General features: G+C 40.7%; 1 protein-coding gene across 1 annotated transcript in view; it reads left to right on the top strand.

Moving 5' to 3' along the window:
* Window positions 1–26,739, top strand: part of AP3B1 (adaptor related protein complex 3 subunit beta 1) — a 201,387-nt gene that overhangs the window by 89,619 nt on the left and 85,029 nt on the right. Inside the window, exons 15-19 of the mRNA XM_056848189.1 lie at window positions 2,215–2,391; window positions 18,059–18,245; window positions 19,209–19,339; window positions 20,370–20,481; window positions 23,807–23,922. Coding sequence (XP_056704167.1) covers window positions 2,215–2,391; window positions 18,059–18,245; window positions 19,209–19,339; window positions 20,370–20,481; window positions 23,807–23,922 — 723 coding nt within the window. The remainder of the gene's footprint in view (window positions 1–2,214; window positions 2,392–18,058; window positions 18,246–19,208; window positions 19,340–20,369; window positions 20,482–23,806; window positions 23,923–26,739) is intronic.

Genomic DNA, 26,739 nt, shown 5'->3' with positions numbered 1-26,739 from the left:
CTGACAAGATTGGGCTAGCCTGGGATATCCAGGCCAGGATAAATACATTATAGGTCATATTTGTCACTAGAGTTGCTAACTGCCCGGAGAAAACTAACCTGTCCCTTTAATGAAATTTTAATGTGTGGACAGGTGAAGCTTTTACTGGCATGGAGGTAAATAACATCCCATTAAGCCTTTGTTAAAGCAACAGGACTTCTTTTCTCCCAGTAGTTGGCAATCTTATATGTAACTTTACGTATGTAACAATTTACAACTTTTTTTGCTTAAAGTATTCCAAAGTCATTTATTGTAAGTCTTGTGAAGTGTTGAGAGAGACAATATATTATTTTTCATTATCCAGTGGTATTTGTGGAGAGAATGGTTTGCCCTTTAACATCTTAAATAGGTCATTTAAGATGTTAAAGGTCAAACCATTCTCTCCACAAATACCATTGGAATACCATTGTCTTATAAACAATACAGGTCACCTCCTTTCCTTCATGGCATCTAAGATCATTTAAAAACATGCTCCTAAGAATATTGTGTACCATAATATTATGGTAAAAACACGCAGAAAGATTATCATAATGACTGCCCCAAATTATGAGAAACTTAATTAGCCAGATAACAGTTTGCATGAGTAGAGTAGAACTTTGATCTTGGCATCCAGAAGCAACACTTAGCAAATTTAGGAATTATAAACATGGATGTTGTGCTAAGAACTCAAAGTAATCTCAAACTGGAAATCTGAGATTACCATAAAATGAAATTCAGCAAGGAAGAATGCAAAATGTTACATCTAGGAAAGAAAAACCTAAAGTACAAGTTGGGAATTTAACAGGTTACAGTAACATTTCTATGAAGGATTTAAAGTTCTTCAGTATGATACAATAGTTCCAATGCTTTTCATGCCACATGGCCTCACTGGTCAAATTTTCAGTTTACTATGTCCCCCTTGAGTACTTATGAATGAGCTAGAAAAGTTACTGTCAGTGAACTGTAAATTGTAAGAAGTTTTTTGATTTAGCAGAAGCTTGCAAAAGAAAGTAATAGTTAGTTCAGATAACACAAGAAGAGGTTACAGAATTGGGGTGTGTCTAGGTTTTGAATCTTTCCTTGTTTAGAATAATGTCAGCAAGAATATCTCACAGCATCTTCTGAGAATCTTCTAGACGTATTGCTTAAGGGCACCACTTACAATATGTTTAGGTGTGAGTGGTCTGTGTGTATACATTTCGGTTGTTCTTTAAGGTACGTAACATACCTTTGTGGCTTTACGCACAAAACCAAAATATAAATTGTGGTATTCACTGCTGACACAGTTCTGCAGGTTAACAGTGTGCCAGGAATTAGGATACTTCCTCAAGGCAGGGAGTGAAAATGGATTTATTCTCTGACTTGAATTAACGTTTCTCCATTCTCAGGCTCCTATGAAACATTGCCTGTAATTCTCTCTGCTGGAAACCTGAGGAAGTAACACCCAGTGTTTCTGTGCTAAGCCACTTGCTCCTGAACCATCGTTTATGAATAGATGGTTTACAATATTCATAGTGTGTATAAGCATCAGTGTTAGAGGAGGTTGCCCCACATCAAAGCAGTCTGTGTTTTGTATCTTAACTGTCAAGCCATTTACTTTTGTATCTACTTGTTATGATAAAACCTCTTGAAGTGTTTGGGACTATCCTTTAGGAAAGAACTTCTACCAATGGGATAGGATCTTCTGGGGAGGCTTCTTTAAATTGAATATTGTTTAACTCTCATGCACATGTCTCCTGCTAACTCCAGGTATACATTTGCTAGTTACTAATTTGATAGGTATGGCTCCCTTCCATTTAAGACACCTGTAGAACATTTTTAAAGAGCATTCTCTTTCATTGAGCATTTTGGGTTTGATAATGAGTGGCCCCTCCGTGACTTTATTCCTGTTTTAATGTCCAGGGTTTTGATTGTCGTTACCAATTGGCTCTTATAGTTCTGATTTGCTTGTGTGTTACCTATTTTATCATTTTATTTCTATTTTAAGATTGTTTTTGTTAGCTCTCTTGAATGTTTATTCTCAAAGGCAAGGAATATTAATTTAAAATAAATAGTTTTATATGAATATGTGCACATTCCCTTTGAAATAACTTAATATTTGGCTCTTTTGGATGTTGCTAAAGAAGTAAGAAAAATTTATGAAATATATCACTGAAGAATTAGAACGTTTGTATTTTAACTAATTTCTCTCTTAAGGTTCCCGTGGCGAGGTCCAGCATCCTCTGGCTTACTGGAGAATATTGTGAACGAGTCCCAAAAATAGCCCCTGATGTTCTAAGAAAAATGGCCAAGAGCTTCACTGCTGAAGATGATCTTGTAAAACTGCAAATTTTAAATCTTGGAGCAAAATTGTATTTAACCAATTCAAAACAGGTAAGGTTAAAGAAAATGGACATAGACTGTTAGTTGTCCAGTTTATATTTAAGAAGTCTGCAAAAGGCTTGTGTAATACAATATAGTTTATAAAAGTTAGTTGTCGTTCTTAAACACCCTCTTGTCTTATAGCTTAGACATCCATCAAAATACCTTAGGTCAGTTACATGGTAAACTATAAAATTGGAAAAGGTAAACCATAAGACGTGATTAAATGCCCAAAACTTCACCAGTTGCCCCTGTTGTGCATAGGCTTCTAGGTACTTATAGCCTCATCTAAATGCCCGTATTTTCCCCTTGAGCTGTCCACCTACCCTTTATAATTTCTCTCACTGGTTTTTATCTGATCTGTGTTGGTCCTTTCTAAATTCTTTTCCTAATTCGACAGCTAGGATTGCAAACTTTTCATTCAACTATTATAGCTGTGCCTTTAAAAGCCTCTGTGAGACACTGGCATGTGATAAAGCTTTTTACAATATGGAAATAAACATTGGGGGTTACCGCACTTCGTATTCCCAGCAATGTATTAGGAGTTTGAAAACATTATAAAAAAAATCGCTTTAAAAGGGTTTTTGGATACCACGGCTTATAAATGGTTGGAAGACGTCTTCACAGCTAAAGGGGCCAAACAAAGTGCGAACAGTATTTTTTATAACGTTTTCAAACTCTTAATACATCTGTCGGAATACAAGTGCAGTAACCCCCATTATCTCCTGATTTCTGCAGAGCAAGCTACTTGCTGTTGAAGTCACAGTAGGAAGCAAGGCTGGCTTTTTGGTCATTTGTCAGTCCTTTTCAGAACTTGCTGTCAGAGCTTGTTATCACTTGTATCAATTGCTGGAACAAGTTAAAGAATCCTCTTATGCATAACCAATTACTTTCTCTCATAAGAACATAAGAAGAGCTCTGCTGAATCATACCAGTGATCCATCTAGTCCAGCATCTTGTTTCACACAGTGACCAACCAGTTCTTCTGGAGGTCCAACAACAGGGCATAGAGGCCAAGGCCTTCCCATGATGTTGCTTCCTGTCATGGGTCATCAGAGATTTACTGCCTTTACATGTGGAAGTTCCTTTTAGTCACCATGGCTCTCCATCCCGTGCATAATTTTATAAACCTCTATCATATCCCCCTTATTTACTAGCGCTTTTTTGGGTCAGATTGTTTTAATGTTATTATTCATGACTGCGTTTTGTATGACAGATTGTGATGGCCTTTGGCCACAAATAATAAAATTTTATCATATCGTTTTATCGTATCGTATATCCCCTTATTAATTTCTTTTCTAAACTGAAAAGCCCCAGATTCTTCAGCCTTTCCTCATAGGGAAGGTGCTCCAACCCTCTAATCATCTTGGTTGCCCTCTCCTGTACTTTTTCCAGCTCCTGGTTGCCCTCTTCTGTACTTTTTCCTTTTAAGATATGGTGACCAGAACGGCACACAGTATTGCAAATGAGGCCACACTGTTAATCTATGCAAGGGTATTATAATATTAGCTGTTTTATTTTCAGTCCCTTTCCTAATTATTCCCAACATAGAGTTTGCCTTTTTCACCACTTCAGCACACTGGGTTGACACTTTCATTGAATCATCCACTACGACACCAAGTTCTTTTTCCCTCTCAGTCTCAGCAAGTTTAGACCCCATTAGCCTATACTTGTAGTTGAAATTTTTTGACCTATTGTGCATCATCTTACACTTACCAGCACTGAACTTCATCTGCACATTGTTGCCCACTCATCCAATGTGTGGAGATCCTCCTGGAGCTTTTCACAGTCATCTCTGGTTTTCACCATCCTGAATAATTTTGTATCATCTGCAAACCTGGCGACTACACTACTCACTCTTAGTTCCAGATCATTTATGAACAAATTAAATAGTACGGGTCGCAATACTGATCCTTTTATCCCACAGCTTCCCTCGATTATGAGAACTGTCCATTTATTCCTACTCTTTGCTTCCTGTCATTTAGCCAATTTTTAATCCATAAGAGAATCCGTCCTCTTATCCTTTGGTGAGGCACCTTATCAAAAGCCGTTTGAAAGTTGAAGTATATAATGTCTACTGGGTCATCATTTTCTACATGTTTTCTTAGAGAACTCCAAAAGGTTGGTGAGGCAGGAATTCCATTTGCAAAAGCTATGCCGATTTTCCCCAGCAAGCTTTGTTCCTCTATGTGCCTAATCTTTCTATCTTTGATTACTGTTTCTACTAAATTGCCTGGGACAGACATTAGGCTAACTGGCCTGTAATTTCCTGGTTCCCCTTTGGGCCCCTTTTAAAAAATCGTGTAACATTTGCTACTCTCCAGTTCTCGCTCTGAAGAGGAGGGCATTTTGAAGCTTGAGTGATTCCCACCACAGGGAGGCAGCACTGATCTGTTCAGGGAGGCAGCACTGATCTTATCACTTCTTGTCTCTTACGTGGGAATCTCCTGAGCTCAGTTTACTTCCTGCCTTGCACAGGAAGAGCACCTCAGAAGTAGCTCTCTGCAGCAGCTATCCCTTTTTCTTCCAAAAAATTTCTGTACTTTAACGAACTACTACCTTTTATTATTGTTAGAGGATACTGAGGTCTCTATCTCCCTCACGCACCTGCCTCTTTCTCCTTTCTTTGTCTTTTCTTTCACCTGCCCTCCACTCATGGCAGAGTTACCGGCTCAGGAGGAGCCCTGCGGGAACAGCTTTCTTTCTGAGGAGGATGTAGACCCATGGCTGCTGTTCTCTCTGCTGCCAGGAGATGATGAGGTCTCTAGAAGCTTCAGTTGTGGCAGAAGAGAGGATGAATGAGACATCAGCGCCAAAACAAAAGAGACAAACTGCATTGCAGAAAAAAGGCACAAAAGGGCCTCAATGGATAAAACGGCTCCAATGGCTACCAGTTCAGCCCTGAGTGGCTACGATGGTAGGCCCAGCCGTCCAGAGGATATCTCCCTGAGCCAGCTGACAGAGATGGATCAGACTCTGAGGGGTAACGTACTACCACCATCCTTCCCAAGATTGTGTGAGGGCAACCATCCTGCCCCATTGAGATCATGGAGGCAGTCAGAAGGGCTCTAAGAGAAGAGTTGCAGCACTTTCAGATACCATCTCCCCCCCCCCTCACCCATCTTCCATATCAGACAAGGAAGAGATGGAAGGAGAGTTCTCAGGAGAGTTCTTGTCTGATGATGAGCCTACAATGGAAGAACAGCAAACTAAACTATTCAACGGGGAAGAATATCAGTCCCTGCTGGCAAAAGCCATCTTGACATTGATCTCTCAGATGAACTCGATCCAAGAAACAAAAAGGAGAAGATCTAGACCTAAAATGCCATGAGGCTTCAGCACTAACAATAAGCAGCAACAGCAGCTCTCATATCCAGAGTTTCAATCGTATGGGCTTGAAAACTGAGCTAGCTAATTCCCAGTGACAATAGAGGAGCAACAGTGGGAGCAAATTGCATCCTCAAAGCGGTCACCTTCCTGGCAGACACATCCCTCAACACCATGACTTTCATGGCTCGCTCAACAATGGCTGAGGCAGCTACCACAAGATGCACTCTGTGGCTGAGGGCATGGCAAGTTGATCCTCATTCCAAGTCAATAGTGATGGCCTACCTCTTCCAAGGCAACAGGCTGTTTGGAGACAAGCCAGATAAGATCCTGGTGGAGAAGGAGGGTATGCCCAGACATATACAGAAGGATGCCAGGGAATCTTTCTTGATGAACTCCTTTTGATTCTACCATATGCTACCTTGGAGCAGACCTAAGCATAGGAAAATTCCGTGGTCAAATAGTATAGGATCCTTCCACAGTGGAGCGTGATTCAACAGCACCTCAGTTCCAGTCCTATCGATCTGACAAGAACGATAGACCCTTCAAACAAGGAAAACAGTGACACCAGGTCATTGGCGGTGGGGGGAAGACTGCAACAGTTTCAAACCCAGTGGATGCAATCACAACTGGGCCTCTGGGTACAACAAATCATTCAATTTGATTATGTCATAGAGTTTCCCCAGACCGTTTTCTCCCATCTCCCAGATCTCTCAGGGCGGAGAAAGTCAAGAACCTTAACCGCAATTTAAATCTCTTGCAGATAAGAGTGATAGAATCAGTCCCTCCTTACAAACGTCCCTCAGGAGTCTACTCCATATTCTTCACAATTTCTAAGAAAAACAGGGCTTGGCGGCCATTCTTGACCTCAAGTAGTCCATAACTGGACAACATCCTGATTTGTTCTCCAACCAGGAAACAAGCTATCAAGGACACAAGCAAGACCAAACAGATTTTGGTAGCCCACAGTTATGTCCTTAGCAGAAAGAAAAGCAATCTTATTTTGACTCAGAGACTACAGCATCTAGGGGTCGTCATTGACACCAAAAAGAACATGTTATTTCTTCCATTGGAAAAAATCAACAAGGTATCTAGACTGGCCAAGGCCACTACCAAGGACAAGTCAGCGCAACTAATGTCACTGAACCGATTACAGGGACTTATGATATTGTACATAGGGTCAGTTCCATAGGCCCATCTGCATTCCAGACCGCTACAGTGGTTTCTTCGTCCTCACCAGCTGGCAATCTTGCAAAAAAGGGACAAGAGATTGACCTTATCTCTGTTGGTGAAGCAAAGCCTGACCTGGTGGATCAAGCCAGCAATTCACAATTCTTCAGTACAGAACTTCACAGATGCCAGTCTGGTCGGTTAGGGCAGGGGTCTGCAAACTGCGGCTCCCGAGCCGCATGCGGCTCTTTGGCCTGTTGAGTGCGGCTCGCGCCGGCAGCCGGGCTGCGGAGTCGGCGCGCCTGAGAGAGAGAGAGCACGCGTGCAGTCTCTCCCCCCCCCCCGCTGTGGAGAATGGCCGGGTCCCCCTTTCCCTTGCCCTCAATGGTTGGGAGGCTAAAGCCTCCCCTCCCCTCTAGCCGCACGATTGCTGGGCGGGCGGCTCGGCAGTTCCTGCCCCCCGCCCGCCTATCAGCTGTTGGGCGGGGCGGGCTTCCTTTGGTAGATCTGGCCTCCGGCTGAGTCCCATTGGGAGGCCATGTCTACCCACTGGCTTTCTTGGCGGTAGACCTGGACTCCGAGGAGGGGGAAAAGTCCCCCTTCAGAGGCCAGGTCTACCAATTGGCTTCTATGGGCCTCCGGAGGCCAGGTCTACTGCCAAGAAAGCCAATGGGTAGACCTGGCCTCCCAATGGGACTCAGCCGGAGGCCAGGTCTACCAATAGGCTTTTATGGCGGTAGACCAGGCCTCCAGATGAGGACTCCGGACGGGGAGGGGGAAATGGCAGGGACTTACAATTTAATTTTTATTAGTAAATAAGATCACTATTAAGTATGATATCAAGTTTTATTCAGTGTACCTATAGTTTAATTAAGACTTAAAACTTTAATTAAAGTTTATTAAGTTAATAAACAGTGTACCTACCTATAAAGTTCAAGTTTAAGAAATTTGGCTCTCAAAAGAAATCTCATTCGTTGTACTGTTGATATTTGGCTCTTTTGACTAATGAGTTTGCCGACCCCTGGGTTAGGGAACCTCCCTACAAAAAGAAGAAGAAGAGTTGGTTTTTATATGTCGACTTTCTCTACCACTTAAGGGAGACTCAAACCGGCTTACAATCACCTTCCCTTCCCCTCCCCACAACAGACATCCTGTGAAGTAGGTGGGGCTGAGAGAGCATGACTAGCCCAAGGTCACCCATCTGGCTTCGTGTATAGGAGTGGGGAAACAAATCCAGTTCACCAGATTAGCCTCCGCCACTCATGTGGAGGAGTAGGGAATCAAACCTGGTTCTCCAGATCAGACTCCACCGCTCCAAACCTCCTCTCTTAACCACTATACCACACTGGCTACCCTTGAAGCTGCTCCGGAAGCTTCAACTGGTCCAGAACGCAGCAGCGCAAGTCGTTATAGGGCCCCCTCTAAGAGCACATATACAACCAGTGCTCCTCCACTGGCTCCAGATTGAATACCGGATCGGGTTCAAGGTTTTGGTGCTTACCTTTAAAGCCCTGTATGGTCTGTATGGTCTGGGACCATCGTATCTTTGGGACCGCCTCTCCCAATACACCCCACATTATGCTCATCTGAAAATAACTTGTTGGTAGTCCCTGGCCCCAGAACCATCTGGGTGTCTTCACTCTTGGCCCCAGCCTGGTGGAACTCTCTGTCAAATGAGACCCATGTCCTGCGGGACCTATCTCAGTTCTGCAGGGCATGTAAGATGGAGATGTTCTTCCAGACATATGGTTGAGGACAGTGATGGTTATGTGGATTAGCTGGCCTCCCATCCCCCCTTTTCCCTTCATTCCTTCTCCGCCCTTGCCCCCCTTGCCACCCTTTTTAGTTCCTTCTCCATCCCCATTGCCTTTTCTGTCCTCAGGCCGGTGAGCGTCTCAGAGGTTATTGGCCTTCCTGGTCTTCATCTTTCAGCCAACCTCCTTGTCAAGGACATTCATTTATAGGAGCCAGTTGTTGAGTTTGAACACCATCTGTACTTTAAATTGGGTTTATAGTTTTAAAGTCTTAGTTGTATATTTTAATGTTGATGTTGTCACGGCTCGTGTCGTTAAGGGGTCTACACTCTTAGAATGTATCACTTACTGAGAAGTGAAGCTATCTTATTCAGCGAGACCTCACAGACAGGAGTAAATGATAATTCCCACTACTGTAGGCTTTCTATTGAAGTATGCCAGAAAATTTATAAACAAGGAACTTCCTTTAAATAACATTTATTTCACATAATATATATATATGCATGTGAATATTTACACACTCTCAAAACATGTCATAAAATACATTATGATATATGCAAGCAGTTTCAAATAATCTTTATAAGCACTTTCTATGTTTCTTTATATTTCTCTATATGAGAGTTCAAACCTTGAACTTGTAACTTCATTTCATTCAAGAATATAACAGTTACAGAAATCCTGTTAAAATATGATTAGTACAATGGGGAAAAGACCTGTTATAGTTAAAAGCATCTTAATTCAGAGTATCTAGAATATAAAACATAAGTTGTATTAAACCAAGTACAACCTTATACTATTTCCAAATCTCTCCTAGCTTATATTCAGGACATTGCGAACCTTTTCTGTAAGAACATAGTCTTTTCTCATGTTTCTATGTCTTTGCAATATCTTTGATTCTCTGGTTTTTAGTTTATTTGAGAGCTATAGTCCAAAAGCTCATTAAGTATTTCATGCCAGTTTAGGTTCATTGAAATACTGTTCTGTATAAGAGACAGCTGATAATTGTGAAGCTGAAGTCAGTACTTTATAAGACTATGTGTAGCTTTAAATTCAATATGTAGAGTGAACCTGTATGAACCTTAGTTCTAGGTAGGAGCTCTATAGCTCTCTCTATATAATGTAATCTGTGTATGCATACTGTGTATGCCACTCATTGTCACTGAGTGTAGAAGCTTCCTCTGTGTTGTTGAGGAAACCTCTGACTCTTTACCCTGAGAGATATCTCTGGTTGTTTAGAGGAATCTCTTAAGAGTATCCAAGAATCCTGTTTCTGATTCTGAGAACTGAAGAGAACCTCTGACTCTTTACCCTGACAGATATCTCTGGTTGTTTAGAGGAATCTCTTAAGAGTATCCAAGAATCCTGTTTCTGATTCTGAGAACTGAAGAGACCAGTTCTGTAACTTAGGTTTCACAACTTCCATGTTTCTCAAGGAATACCAAGTCAGACCATTTTCAGTGAGAACTCATCAATCCTTGCTAGGATTAATGAGATGTCAGTGTTTCCAAATATGGAACTGATCCAATACTCTTAGACCCCACAGTAAGGTTAGTAGGAATATAAGAGCCTCCATCATATGGAATAGTCCACAAGCATTCATTCCAGACATCTAGCCTTAGCAGGTCATCTGGACATGAATCCCTCTCATGAGTCTTTCCCATTCTCACTAAGAACTTGTGAAATGGTAGAGTTCCATATCACGCAAGATTTGAAATAATAGAATGAGCCATGGCCAAGAACTTACTCAGTTCTTACATCTCACGCAAGAGATGAGGAAAGCTAATGACCAGACAACCAGTGGTGTCCTTCACTAACAATCCTAGGTTTTACATCTTTCAAGATGGAGAGAGCAAGGCCAAACAGCTTCAGCTGCTGTTCTCTAGTTACTCCCTTTTAGTCTCACGCAAGAGACAGAGAAAGCTGGTAACCAGACAATCAGCATTGTCCTTTACCAACTTCTTTCCAAGTTTTACATCTTTGGGGATGTGGGGAGTGAGGTCAGACAGCCTCAGCTGTCTTCCATCAACTCCCTCCCTTCTGGCAGTTTGGTGCTGGCTTATATTCTCTCAGAGCAGTGGTCAGCTGGGCTGAGAGGCTAGAATATTCTGGCCCTGGGCAGGCTACACTAATACCTTTTACCCGGGGTGGCTACATTGTATCCTTGCACCTGGCATGAGCACACATGGTGGTGGTACTATTGCCACTTGGGCTGTGAATAAAGCTTTACTATATTTTTGGCATTAAGTCACCAGTTAACCAGTTCAAGGTCACCATCTGTTATACTGTTTAGATCTTGAGTCATTAGATGGTAGCTTTATTTCCTCACAAGGCAGATATAAGTGGGGCTAAGATCCAGGGCTGAAACGACCTTGTTAATGTCAAGAAGAACACCTCGGATAAGTGATGCTGATATTATTTCCAGACACAATCATCTAAGCGGGCAACATTGCATATCATAAACCTTGTAGTTTTGCAGCTAACCTTTACCCCACTTTCTTGCCACATCAATTCTGTTCAGAGAAATAAGCCTCTTGCTTTTATGCTTTACTCATAAGATTCATAGACATTCATAAGATTCATAGGAATATCAGGTACAGGCTCCTTATCACTCAGGCCTGTGACAATGTTATATATAAGGTATATTGTGTTTCTTGTGTTGGAAACCGCCCTGAGCCTGGCAGTGCCAGGGAGGGTGGGATACAAATCGAATGAATGAATGAATGAGCGGGCAAGCCTTGGCATATTCCTGTGAGCCAAGTCATGCTACAACAAGGTTCGTTATGGCACCCACACCCAGAGTGGTTCCGTCTGACCGCGTGGGTCTTGACAGGAACGGGTTGCTAGACTTAGGTTATGCTCCAGAAGTTGCCGAAACCATCATGGCCTCCAAAAAGTTATCCACCAGGCGTATATACAACTCCTCATGGAAAGCCTTCACAAGGTGTGGTGCCAGCGTATGTACATTGACCCGCTAGACTCGGATTTAGGCCAACTTTTAGCTTTCCTACAGGATGGAGTTCATCTAAAACTCAAGGCATCTACCCTGCAACATCAGGTAGCGACCATAGTACCTCAGATAGCGGGTGTTTTCCCGACAATCTCACATCTCGTTTCTCAAAAGGGTGGCGCAGACCAACCCTCCAGCTATCCATAGATTTCCAGTTTTGAGATTACACGTAGTGCTGTCGGCTCTTACCACAGCTTTACTTACGTAGCTGTGCATAAAAATCTTATCCCTAATGGTGGTGTCTTCAGTTCTCAGGGTCTCCAAATTGGGAGAACTATCAGTCAGGAAAGATGAAGTGGTTCTGTGACTGGACCCCACTTTTATTCCCAAAGTTAACTCACTTTTACACTGAAGACAAGAGATTAATTTACCATCACTCTGCCCACGGCCGAAAAATGCCAAAGAGTGGCACACACAAGACCTGCATAGGGTGCTTCGGATATATATCAGGCATATGGAGACCATCAGAAAAACAAACTCCTTATTCATTTAATTGACGGCCCTGAACAAGGGAAAGAAGATGTCTAGGTCAGCAATCAGCTATAATATTAGACAGTGTATATTCCAAACCTACAAGGCCAGAAACATTCCCATACCTCCAAGCATCACAGCACATTCCATACAAAGTGCAGCTACCGACGCTGCCTTTGACCATCACGCTTCAGTAGAAGAGATATGCAAGGCTGCTACATGGTCTTCCATCTCAACCTTCATCAAACACTACAAGCTTAATTCTTTTCAGCAGATGCAAACTTCGGACACAAAGTGTTGCAACATGTGGTGGACAAATACTAGTTCCCACCCAAATTGAGAGACACCACTATTGAAAGTCCCAAGCTTCAAGATGCCTTCCTCCTGATTAAGTGTTAGGAGGATTGTGTCTATGTAGCGAAAGTAGGCTGATTAAAAGTTCTCACAATATAAACCAATAGAGATTTTTTGCGAAGCTCCTATGGGGGCAATTTTGGGAGTAGAAGTCCCAAATTTTCAGGGTAGCTTTCAGGGACTTTCCTTGCATGAACCCCAAAGTTTGGTAAAGATTGGGTCAGGGGGTCCAGTGTTATGGGCTCTGGAGAGGTAGCCCCTCCCTCTTCCATAGACAAGCATTAGCCAGTTAGCGAACCAACAGAGAATCTGACTCTCACCTTCCTGCTTGTGTATGGAGGCAGGAGGAGTGACCTCTTCTAGACCTCATAACTTTGGACCCCCCGACCCAATGTTCACCAAACTTGGGGGTTCTTGCAAGGAGGGTCCCTGCAAGCTACCCTGCAAGTGTAGCTCCTAGCATTGGCATACAGATGCCTATAACATGTTTCCCTCTCCAGCAACCCTCGCTTCTTTTGTCGCCACACATGGCCCTCTTTTGCCATCCTACTCTCACTTCTGAGTTCTGTTGTTCTCCTCTTAATATTACCCTGAGTGTTTACGCAGTCATCTCCTTGGACTGACTTGTCCCAAACTGGAGACGGCTCAGCTCCTGTCAGCTTTCTTCCTGAGATTAGTTTAAAAGCTGTTCTGCCACCTTCCAAGACCACACAATTACATTTCCCAGTGTCACTGGTGCCAGTATGCACCACGACTGGTGACTCCTTCCCAACACTGTCAACCTATCTAGACAGTATGTGATGTCTGCAAACTTCATACCAGGCAGGCAAGTCATCAAGCAGTCAAAACACCTCTTTCTATATTCCTAATAATCTAATTGCCCACTACTAAAAGTCTACCTGCTGTGACTGCTGTCCTTACTGTGGTGTGGTAACACAAGCAAGCTCACCTGGGTTTGGTACCAGAAACTCCTTGAATAACACACACCACAAAGCTAATTAAGGGTTTAATGAAAAAAGTTTTAAAAAAATTAAAAACAAGGCACACAGTTCAGTGGTAGCAGGATGCATAGAAAATAAAGCAAACTAGCTATCTACTTATTGAAGTCCAAATGCAGCATAATTTCTTGAGGCATAAAGTTTCCAGAGCTTAATACAAGTGTCTTTCTTCTGGCTGCAAGGAGAAGTAAAGGGGAGGGAGGGGGTGAAAGGGTTATTCTCAATAGCTACACTTATAGAGAAAGCTAGCCCTAACCTCCTGATCTCAACAACCAATCATAGAGCTGTCTTCATGGAACTTTCCAGGCTATGAGTGCATTTCCCCATCCCATTTTAGGTTCCCAGTTGAGATGCATGATCTAATCTAGCTAGCCTGTCCTTGAAAAGAGGCTGCTATGGGGGAAGAATACTGTGCACCTCCAAAAGGCAGAAAGAACCTTAGGCTGGAAAATTAGATATATTCTCTCTTTGACACCTTCCCCCAACCCCAAAGGGGTATCGTCAATACGAGAAGATATTGATCCATCACCCAAGGAAGGGGTTCCTTCTGAGGGATCAAATCCCTTCTCCCCAGATTGACACCCTCTGACCTTAAGCCTTTCACTGTCCACAACAGCAGAAAAGTTGTCATCAAAGAAGTGGGACTGTTCTGTTAGGTCACTGAGGGTCTCATCCCCAAATCTCTTTCCCTTCCTCAGCTTTTCCAGGTTAGCAACCCTAGGCTCATTCTCAGCCCAGCCTTCCTCTCATAGTAGTTGTGAAGACACAGTAGGAAGGAATAAAATAACTGTGAAAGAGTTTTGTCTTTAAGTTCCAATTGGGAAAAAATTTCTCTTAATACGTCAAAGGCAGAACTTAAAGTAGGAGTATTCTGTTAAAAAGAGAGAACTTACTAGCACTTCCTGTAGAAAGCATCTTACCATTTCTTTGTGATCCAGGGAAGCTTATGAAATGGCTGTTAAAGGTCATATTTGTGACCTAATATTACAGCCATTACACTGCTGTCTGATCCACTCCCAAGCCCAGTTCAAGGTGTTGGTTTTGAACTTTGAAGCCATACATGACTTGGGTCCAGGGTATCTGCAGGGCCATCTTTTCCCATGTGTTCTTTCCCAGAAACTAAGATAACAGGGAGAGGCCCTCTTGACTATCCCACCAAAGAAGCTCATCTGGTGGGTATTGTATTGTATTATTATTTACTTTGTAAGCTGCCCTGAGTTACTGTGAGGTAGAAAGGCAGCTAATAATTGTTTTTAATAATAATAATATTTGTTAAGAGTTGTTTGCATCATAGTAGGTCAGTCAGCTGAAATATATAGTTTTTTGAGCTGATTGGACAAAGAGCCAACTTGAATTTGTCCTTTCAGTAGTGGCAACCTTTTTCCAAACTGACTGCTCAGGTGATGGGATGACGTTTGACTCATTAAACATGGAAATTGCCAAAAATGGAAGTGAGCAAATTAGTCATAACGTCACACAATACAATTTATAAGAATATAAGTGTGTAAGAAGAGCCATGTTGGATCAGACCAAGGCCCATCAAGTCCAGCATTCTGTTCACACAGTGGCCAACCAGGTGCCCCTAGGAAGCCCGCAAACAAGATGACTGCAGCAGCATCCTGCCTGTGTTACACAGCACCTAATATAATAGGCATACTCCTCTGATACTAGAGAGGAGGTATGCAACATGACTAGTATTCATTTTGACTAGTAGCCATGGATAACCCTATCCTCCATGAACATGTCCACTCCCCTTTTAAAGCCTTCCAAGTTGGCAGCCATCACCACATCCTGGGGTAGTGAGTTCTGCAATTTAGCTATGCTTTGTGTGAAGAAATACTTCTTTTTATCTGTTTTGAATCTCTCAACATCTTGGAAATCCTAAATGTCTTCTGGTAAAGCATTATCCACCTCTTCAAAATCAGTTCCAACTCCTAAATATTCTGAATTTATGTTTCTCAGCTGTTCTGTCTCTAAATTCTTTTGTATGCACCAGTAAACAAAGGGTAGCACAAAAATATCCCTTTGTCTTTGCCCAATATGAAATCTGGAATCAGGCTCTTAAAAAACTCTGGTTTTCCAGCCTTAAATCAGAAGGCAGACTGTAGAGATCTCTTGAGATGTTCTGCACCTAGGAAGCTCACCAGAAAACTTAATGATTGCACTTAGATGTTAAGTTGGGCCACAGTTTGCTGTGACAGACATAAACACAGCTTGTTTCTCATACCCATGTTCTCTCCCCCCCCCCTTTCATGCAGAGTTTGTTTAAGGAGTCCTGGTTTGAAACCCTAGGACCCCATAACACATGAATGACAGAATTGAAACTGGCTGAACTAGAGTTTGTTTATTCTTTGTGAGCCAGGATTCTGCACTAACATTGTTGCTTAGCATGACTACTGAATACAGCGCAATATTTTATTTGTATGCTCATTTTATCGGAATGTACAAAGCAGCAGCTGTCAGTGCATGAGCATGTTTAACTGGGGTTACATGGGAGGCATGGACTATACCAATGCCTACTACCACAGCATTGACTGAAACATTTATCCAATAACTTCTCAACAGCCAGACACCTATGACTTGGAAACTGCCATTGTTTTATGAAGGTCACCAGACATAATGCCAGCATATTATACAGTATGTAGCTGCAGTTGTCTACAGAATTGAATTTTGAATGGGAAAGAAGAAATGGTTGTATCAACTGGAGTCTGTCAGGTGTCTTGCCACTTTCTTAATATTCATTGCTTGCAAAACCATTGATGCAGCATTAACAGGTAGCCTGAACAGTGGTAGATTACCATGTTTGGATGGAGAACAAATGTAAAACAACCAAGTATGAATCACATCATTGGATCATCTTACTCAAGGTTGTTTTGGGGCAACAGTGTTTCTACATAGTTGAACCAATCGTGTTCCTTTTTATAACCAGTGGATGGTTCAGAGTGTTATTGAATATTTGTTGACATTTCAGGTTAAATATTGCCTTATTTGAAATCTAGCCATTTAGAAGTCATTTTGAAAAATTGCCACCACTGCCAAATGAGGACAGATTTGAGTTGGCTGTATACACTGTTTTGATCAGCATGACATCTGACCCAAATTAAATGATTCTGTTTCAAAGCGAAAAGTTTCCCAACTTAGCAGCTTAGCTGTATATACTTTGTTAGAGAAATAGGCAGGAACTCCTAAGAACAGTGTCTGGCATCAGTAGTACTAGCAATCATGGAAGAATTAGTGGGTGTGATAATTGTTGTTTGTACAATCTTCTGTGGTCTCTCAGATTCCCATCTAGCCTTAATATTTTGTAATTACTAAACAAATAATTCAGAACAACATTCTGGAGAATGATAGAATTATCCATTTGTAGAACTGAATTTCAAATTGAGTGAAGTCTATTGAAATGATAGGTTTTTCCTTGGCCATTTGATAGTGTCAAAGAAATATGACCATTCTAGTGTATTGCATGTAACATCTTGAAGCATAATTATAGAGTAATGAAAGTATAACAATGCCCTTTATAGAAAAAAATATTCAAGAAGATTATCTTTTAAAGTGTAAATCTTTTTGGAAAAAATGCTTACACATCGATTTAATTTTAAGTATTGAAGCAATGTATTTTTGTGAAGGTTTATTAGCTTCAGCAATACTTGCTGCTTTTCTTTATACAGAATAAATATAATATTAAATTTATGTATTAAGCAGTGTTTTGATCTTTGTATCTATTCCATATTTCTATACGCTTTGTCCAACAAAATGAAGACTATTCATACTTTTCCAGTTTTTTTGTTTTCCAACAATTAAACATAACCTGCATTGAGTTGTTTTAATAATAATTATTCCCACAAATCAAATTAGGGAATCTGGTTATGTTGTAAAAAGCTGTGATAATATAACTTGCTTTTATGTATATAAATAAATGACCAATATTACCAGAAGCTTTAAGCTGTGAGGGGGAAAATGGAAGAAGTCTTTTATCCTGGTTTTTAGAGGGCATCAGCAGCTTGCTTTTATGAAAAAGTAACAGCTAAATGCACTGCAAATAATTTGCAGTAATCCAGTTCAGTGATTCATGTGTCTGCTTTAATGGGTCATAATTCAGAGTAAAGTAACTGAGTGCAGTCAGAGTGCAGACACTGCTTATGCCAGGGACAGTATCTCTTCATAAAACACACCTCAGCAGAAGCAGTTTGCCAGCCTCCTAATACCCTCTGATGTTTTGATGTCCTGCATATTTTTCCGATTAAGTTTTGAGTGCCATGTTTTTAGTTGTATTTCCACATTCATTATCCTCACGTAGGCCCTTCAGCGGGTTTGCCATATATGATTATTTTTTTAATGATGCCTTTCTTTCCACTTCAGCAGTTTAATAATCTAGCACATGGCTGCTTCTCAGTACTCAGCATTCACCTCCCCAATACAGAAGAGGACATGTGCTTTGGCTTCAAAATTCCATTTACTGCTTTAGAAATGCATATTCCCTATGGAACAACATTTGTTTGACATAACCATTCATTTTTATTACCTCTTTAAATATGTTTATCCAGAGTTATCAATAATCATAAATAACTTGTATTTTCTTCTTGTCCTGTTTTTCACAGACAAAATTGCTTACCCAGTACATATTAAATCTCGGCAAGTATGATCAAAGCTACGACATCAGAGACCGTACAAGATTTATTAGGCAGCTTATTGTTCCAAACGAGAAGAGTGGAGCTTTAAGCAAATATGCCAAAAAAATATTTCTGGCACAGAAGCCTGCCCCAGTGCTTGAGTCGCCTTTTAAAGGTATGTCAGTCGATTTTTTAACCAAGTCTTAATAGAAGATATCTAGATTTGTAGTTTATATATTTAAGTTGCCAAATCTCATGTTGCTAAATGATAAATAGTTAGCTTAAACATTTGTGTATGAGTAAAAAGATCTTAGCTTTTCATCCTTTTAAGAGGAAGTGGTCAATATGCATGTTCTTTGCTTAGATGCTTATTATAAACCTGGTAATCAAGTTTAGCTTATAAAATTAGGTATCAGTATGAAAACTTAAATTCCTGCACTAAACATTATTTAAATAGGTCTTCAGACACTCACAAGACATTTATAACCTTAAGAATAACTTTTAACTAAAACTTTGATTGTGAAACAATGCCCTTCCCAAATTCTGTTAGTTTTGGTTATACACCAGTTACTGGCTTTTTTTCTTCCTATTACCAGTTTTAAAGTTGATACTACAGCATTGTCCTCCCTCCATTGTCCCCCACACCCATTTTTTTAAAAAAGTTATCACCTTAATTACTGCTTTTATTATATTACTTATCCCCCTTCTGAATTTTCCGATACTTAGTATTTTAATTCTGCTTTAAACTCTGAAAGCAACTCTTTTTCTGAAGGAACAACTATTAAAATTCTGGATGTGTTTGTGCCAAGACATGTATATGGATTATTTAACTGTGCTGTCATTCTTAATATTCACAGTAAAGTAATTTTTAGAGAAGCTACATTTCAGAGCAACACCTCTAAACACACTGACTGATTAGTTTTTTTATTGACCATTATGGGGGAGATTATTGTAATCTATGGACTGGAATCAGTTTTTTGACCTATGAAGAGCTTCCTAGTTTATATTTATTCCATGACATTTGAGGTAATGTAACGCCAATTACCTTTTTGTCCTGATTAAGATTGCTCTTTGTGATATAGCACTCATGTCTGTATATTTTTCACTTCTTTCTCTTCCCCATTCTCCTCCCCAATAGATAGGGAGCACTTCCAGCTTGGTACTTTATCTCATACTCTGAACATGAAAGCCAATGGCTATCTGGAGTTGTCTAATTGGCCAGAGATTGCACCTGACCCTTCCGTAAGAAATGTAGAAGTAATTGAGTCGGTATGTTGACTTTTCAAAATAATAATAATTTGGGAGATGGAAATCTGTATATCTGTATATTTAGAAAAAAAATATTTCACTTTTCTCACAGAGACTTCAAAAAACATTCAATGGATAATGTGTCCTAATGCAAATAAGTCCTTTCTGCTGTTAAATATTTTGAGTCTCTTCATATTCTTCTGGTGATGCTCTGTGAATCTTCTTAACGCATATCTCCTTTCATTCACCCTGCTGGCACCTTTTTTGCTGCTATTTGAATAACTGTAGATGCTAATGCCCGATTCCCAGTTGAAGTTGAATATCTTGTGGTTGATGAGGTTTCACAAACACCAGAAATAAATTAGTGGCTGCACCAGGATAATTGCCTCAGTGAATTACTACCACCACCATCCATATGCCTGGAAATGGCCCCACAGTGGCAAATCTGCTTTCTCACTACTTAAGAGGCAAATGCTTATGGGGTACTTGAAGGTTAACAAGGGGTTCTGCTGGCTTATTCAAAACATGGCTGGAATTGGGGCAGATGTGGCAGCATTTAGTTATGACATTTTAGCTTTTCCTGCGGTACCTGCACAAATAATTTCTGTTGGCTGGTTGAGAGCCTTGGCAATCAAGTCAGATGAATCATTTATTATAAATAGAGGCTGCTCAAAGCATATTTCAGGCTCCAGAGGTAGTGCCTCCGCAGTCCACTTTGGTGGCAGCAGCATGTGTGCAAAGGTACTCGCCTTTTCCCCCATGTCATACCACCAGGTCAGATTGGCTCCAAGAACATTGCCCCTAGAAATTACTTGGGTCATTTGAACAGCAAACTGGCCCTGGCTATCAACAACTGTATTTCTGAATTGGTTATGAAGTACAGTTCTCCTTACTTATTCCTTTGGTTTTTAGTTTGCTTCTGCAAGGCAATGCTCTGTTCCTTTGTGCCAGGTCAACAAAAAGACAGCAGTGTAGTATTAACTGGTATGAATATAATGTTCTGAATTTCTATAATAATTTTAATTGTCTATGGCTTTACATTTATGGACAGGCAAAAGAGTGGACTTCAATATTAGGGAAGGCAAAGAAAGAAAAACCTGTTGAAAAGTTCTACTCTGGGTCAGAAGACGAAAGTGATGACTCTTCAAGCAGTAGTGATAGTGGTATGTGTTCATACAGAATGATTACAGAGAACTATACAGGTTGTATCCATCTGCATGTTGTTCCATTGGCTAACATTATCCTCTTCTGGAGTCAAACGAATGGATAACTGATAAACTTGAGATTAAATTATTTGCAATAAAAAGGTGAGGCAGGTTATAAATAAAGTACAACCATCTTGGTAACAGGTGCTCTGAATAGTTGCCCATTAATGTAATAAACGTAGGAAATGATCCCAGAAATATCTACTTAGAAGTAATTCCCATGTTATTCAATGAACTTAAACCCAGTAAAGTGTCCTTCATGGTTGTGTTATAATTACAGCACAACTTTTATTCATATGAACACACATGAAGCTGGCTTATACTGAATCAGACCATTGGTCCATCAAGATCAGTATAGTCTACTCATATTGGCAGCGGCTCTCCAGGGTCTTAGGCAGAGGTCCTTCACATCACCTGGGACTTTCTGCATGACTAGCAGATGCTCTAGCATTGAGCCACTCAGATATTTATACCCTGCTTTTCTCCCCTGTGGGGCCCCAAAGCAGCTTATAACATCATTTTACCCTCCCAACAACCACTCTGTGATATGAATTAGGCTGAGAGAGAGTGACCAGTCCAGTTCACCCAGCGGGTTTCCATGGCAGAGTGGGGATTCAAACCTGTGTTCTAGATCATAGTCTGACAGTCTTATCACTATACTGTGCTCCATAAATTTTGCTTAGTGTGCATTCTTGTAGGCCTTTTGTGTGGTTTTGAGATTTACAGTTCAATCTTTTGCAGCTTTTTGGTGTGTTTGCTATAGCTTTTGTTGACTTTTGTTGATTTTATTGTTCCATATGATAGGTGTGGCATCATCATTACATGGCAGTTTCCTTGCACTGCCAAGGTTACAGTGTGAACCACCAATCATGGCTGGCGCCACCCACCATATTTTCCCACTTTTCCCCCATACTGGGGAGTGCTGGCTTCACATGATTCACTTGGAATTGATGGATTTCCCTAATCAAAGTGGGAACAAAATGATGTGTGTTTTACTAGTACTTCCATCTCTATGCTTTTGCCCATGATTTGTATCCAAATTCCACTGAATCTCAAATCTATCTCTCTTTTTGTCAGCCAAGTCAGCAGATGTGGACACTGGCATTTTATCTTAAAGAACTACATGGCTTGTTTTAAGCTAGAGTTCAGCAGAAAGTTTTCAATTATGCTGTCAGTTTAAGCAGTCAATGTATGCCCATGTTGTCTAGGGTAGTTTTAGACTTTTGTTCTAAACTGCCCTAGACCCTTTTTGGTGGAGAGAATAGCAAAATTCCACATGTGGTCTCTTTCATCCAACCCATAGATCATATCCACAATAAAAGGAATAGATTATTCCTAGATATTGTCAGGCTACATACATTTATTTATTAATTAAAATTCTTATCCACTGTTTTTCCTCTTGGCTCATGGTGGGTATATTTGAGTATCTTATACATTATTTCAGTAGTGTCTTAGCTATTCAAAACCATTTCTACATAGCAAGAGCTTCATGCAGTAGTGATTTATTTGAGGCCTCACCATTTTAGCCTGGCATATTCTCCATGCCAGTGGTCCATTGGAGGATTTACCAGGAAGAAGCATACAGTAATGTGCTAGGCAGCTTTGTTTTGTTTGCAGCAATTCCTTTGCAGCAGTGTAGATAGCAGCCTTTGATCAACATGAAAAACAAAAATACATTCAAAATTGAATAGGAATATTAAGAGATGCTTTTAGAGGTTCAGCTCTTGTTGAAAATATTCTCAATGCTTTATATGTTTGTGAACATATATGCATGACTGTATATATATATTTGAGAGTTGTCATTTATCAGGTGCCAGATTACTTTCATTTATTCTTACTGATGCCTTTACTTTGTTTATATGTATCAGCCTAACAAGAAGTCATTTTTCTTGTGGAGTAACTCAGTTGTAGAATACATTACTTTTATGTACTTCACCAAATATTTTTTCAAACAGTCACAGAGCTAAAATTTAATCTTCCTGTTTAAAATATGTACCGTATTTTTAGCTCCATAAGACACACCTGACCATAAGACACACCTAGTTTTTAGAGGAGGAGAAAACAAGTTTTTAGAGGAGGCTTTAAAGCAGAGTCCCTGGAAGCCGGGCGGGGGGTCTTGAAAGTTCTCCATGCTGCCATCCCAGGCAGCGCAGAGCACTTTCAAGACCCCCCCCCCACCCGGCATCTAGGGACTCCCTGGAAGCCCGGGGGGGGGGTCTTTAAACTCCTCCGCGCTGCCATCCCAGGCAGCACAGAGCACTTTCAAGACTCCCCTCCCGGCCCGGCTTCCAGGGAGTCCCTGGAAGCCGGGCAGGGGGGTATTTATACTGCTCTGCGCCCAACAGCTGAGCTTCGGGACCGGGAAGCGCGGGGGGAGGGGGGGAGGTTAAACTGCTCTGCGCTGCCTAGGCAGCTTTGCCCTTCTCCCCGGGGCCTGATTCACACACATTTGCTCCATAAGGCGCACAGACATTTCCCTCACTTTTGAGGAGGAAAAAAGTGCGTCTTTTGGAGCGAAAAATACGGTAGTTTCTAAAACCTAAACACTTAAAAGTAATATAAGCCTTTCCTTGCTTGTGTTTATATTGCTAGCATTGTCAGTCTGGGCTCTCAAATCCAGCATTTGAATGTAATGAATCAGCTTTGTGTGTATGCAATGAACAATCAAGTAAATATAGACACAGGTATATAAGTACAGTAAGGATATATTTTGAAACCCCACCGGGTTACTCCTCTGAAAACTGATGATGTAAGAAGAGAAGATTTACTAAAGATTAAGGATTATAACTCGAAGCAATGGACTGAAACTGGAAAAGTGTACCTTCAACTTAGATGTTAGAAACATTTTCCAGCCGATTAGAAAATGAATAACTTGCTGATTAAATTGTCATCTCTGGATGTGTGTTCAGGAATACATTAAATAGTAAATATTTAAGATGATAGAGAAACAGAGAAGAGGTAGAGGATGTAGTAGGTGAGGTCTAATTTGCTTTTTTCTTCTTATGAAACTAGCTCAGATAAGTACTCAAGGTTTTAACAAATACATTGTTGTACAGTATGGAAAAAGCATTACACTGTCCAGTTTCAGTTCCTAGAAGGCGCTGGAATATCAAGTTACTTCAGTATTATGATGAAGTTACTTAAATGCTATTATGACATATCAAGTAGTATTATGATAAAGTTACTCAAGTAGTGTTACGATAAAGTTACTTACTCACTTTTAGCTAGACTCGTTTAATATCAGGTATTGATCACAAATATTCCTTGTATTTTTGCATTCTAGCAAGTGAATCTGATAGTGAGCAAGAAAAAAAGGAAGGAGGAGAAAGCAGCAGTGCTGACAGCAGTGTGAGTTCTTCTAGCGAAGATGAAAGCAAGAGGCAATCCAAGTCCAGAAGAGGGGCTGCTAGACAAGGGGCTGCTGGTACAAAGAGGTATGTATGAGGCTTCATTGTAACAGATAGCAGATATGCATGCTGGAGATATAAACCTGACACTGCTATTTCCCTGTAATGACAAACATGTTGAATAATGTTCTTTGTATTGTTCATTTGTGAAGAATACTACATTTCCCCAGATTATATACAGCACAAGAATGTTGAGCAAATCTGTTTGATTTAACTTTTGTTGAGTAAATTTTAGGCGGCCAGCAGTGTATATTAGCATAACCTTGGGAGGCTGAACAGTTATCATGCCACTTAAACTTAATTACCTTATACAGCAATTTTGCTGAGGGCTAAAATTAAACCCTTCTATATTCTGCCATTATGAAACAAAGGCAATTGATTTCCCCCTAAATAATGTTACACTAAAAGGATTATGATCCAGATATTGGAGGCAAGGGCTGTGAAGGGAGACGGTCAGAATCTGCTTTAAGTGTTAGGGCTTTTTAAGATTGCCTATTACCAACAGAGTTAACATGTATTAAAATATCATTAAAATTTTAAGTAATTGGGGCTAATACCCTGGATTGTCTGAATCTGTTTCTCCCACTTCTCCCAGCAAGTGGCCTCTGCAGACACGATCGCCCTTTTGCTCTGCAGCCGGCTGCCAGCTCACTTGATGAGTTTGCAGCTCAGCTCAGTCGTGGCTGACAGCGCTGATTGGGGCGCAGTACGCACTCTGCTCCTTTTATTACAGGCAGTAATTAAAGCAGCTCGCCCTGCCACTTCCATAACAAACACAGCATAATGCCCTAATTATGACTTTATTAATTTAAGTCAGGATTTAATGATTTTAAAAGTGATTTATATTGTTTTTCCTGTTCAGAACAAATGAAATCTGTAGGTTAAATTAATACAGGCTTTTCATCATTGCAAAGTTAAAAAGCTAGTTACCAGTAAATTTTTTTCATTAGATTAACATCTGAAACTCTAAGCAGTAAGGTAAACAATGATTACCTTTCTCAACTGAATAATGAAATAAGTTTGCCCTACAAAACCATATCTTAAAATTGGAAAATTTTGTTTATTGAAAGCAGTTTTCTTTCACTGAAGGAATTTTGAGTTTACAATGAATATTTTCCGGAACTAATGCAACTGTTTGACTCTCCTTCTTGTGGAGAGATTAGAGGTGAATTTGAGGGGAAAATGCATAGAGGCACTTTTAACAATGTATATAGAAAGGTGTTTTGAGGCTATAAATGGATTTGAATTTTTTAATTGCTGACTGTATATTAACATTCTCATATTATTCTTGCCTATAAAACACTGTTCCTGGCAATACTAGTATCGTATAGTACTCAGTTTCTTTAGAAACTTAGCAAAAGTATCTAGTCTCATTACTAAAGATATTTCCCCCCTGATAATTAACATTTTAGTTTTATTCTACACATGCTTTGTTCAGTCACTGTACCTGAAAGCTATGGTTGTAGTTTGTATCCATGCACTAATGTAGTTGAATGAAGATGTAACAGATTATATTAGTGGTTTTCAGACTTTAGCAACCCAGGAATCCACATTTTGATTTAAAGTTATCATGGACCTCAAACCTTCACCTTTTCACCAGCATCTGCAAGATGTACAGTCTGTGACAGAGATTTTCAACTTTAGCAACCTGGGAATGGCCCCTTTGATTTAAAATGTTTCATAGACCCATCTCCTTGCTTCCTCCATCTCCTTGCTTCCTCCATCATGCCCACCACTCACTGGGCTACCTCTTTTAAAATGTGACACAGGTCATATAGGATCCATAGAGGTTTCTGTCCTCTCGTGTCCTCAAAGCAATACATTGAGAATCTGATCAGCTACACTATAAAAGGAAGCTTAAGTAAAATGTTTGTATTGTTTGTACATGGGCTACCATGTCAGCTCTCAGAGGATGACTGGTTTTATAAGGCCACAACCCAAAAGGCCCTGACCCAAGTTCTAATCAGCCTCACCCCTTTATTGGAAGGGTCATTACACCTGAGGCAGCAAAGACAAGAGCCAATTAAATGGGGTGGGAAGGAACCTGGAAAAACTTATCAGGGGTTGTGTGGTTGTGCTTTTTCTTTAGGGGTATGCTGCAAGTTTTAGGGAAAAGAGCACAATCCACTGTCTGGGTTAATTTATTTAGTAAGTGTCGGGTAGGGCATAACAAATGGTTCTGGTTCAGACATTCTGGACATATCATCGAATGTGCTATGGGTTTATATGCTATGCTGCTCCATCTCCCCACCACCACCACCCCCATTCCCCCGATTTGGACCTCATAGCAAACTGTGGTTACAGTAGTAAGAAGAAGAAGAGTTGGTTTTTATATGCCAACTTTCTCTGCCACTTAAGGGAGAATCAAACTGGCTTACAATCACCTTCCTTTCCCCTCCCCACAACAAGACACCCTCTGAGGTAGGTAAGGCTGAGAGAGAATGACTAGCCCAAGGTCACCCAGCTGGCTTCGTGTGTAGGAGTGGGGAAACAAACCCAGTTCACCAGCTTAGCCTCCACCGCTCATGTGGAGGAGCGGGGAATCAAACCCTATTCTCCAGATCATACTCCACCGCTCCAAACCACCGTTCTTAACCACTACACCACGCTGGTGTAGTGTCAAGATATGTAAGAGAGAGAGAGTGCTCAAGGGGGGAGGAAAGGGGGAGCCCATCCGAACTTGCGATACTATTCACTGTCCTGTGAGTTGTAAACCAATCCTCAAAAGTGCTAGTTTTTGAAAATATTATTAATAAAGAATGCCAAGGAGAGTTCCTGCCTATCGTTCAGTTTCTTTTATAGATCAAAC

This window comes from Euleptes europaea, chromosome 4 (assembly GCF_029931775.1).
Source record: "Euleptes europaea isolate rEulEur1 chromosome 4, rEulEur1.hap1, whole genome shotgun sequence".
Taxonomy (NCBI): Eukaryota; Metazoa; Chordata; class Lepidosauria; order Squamata; family Sphaerodactylidae; genus Euleptes; species Euleptes europaea.
This window is presented reverse-complemented; position numbering and strand designations above follow the sequence as displayed.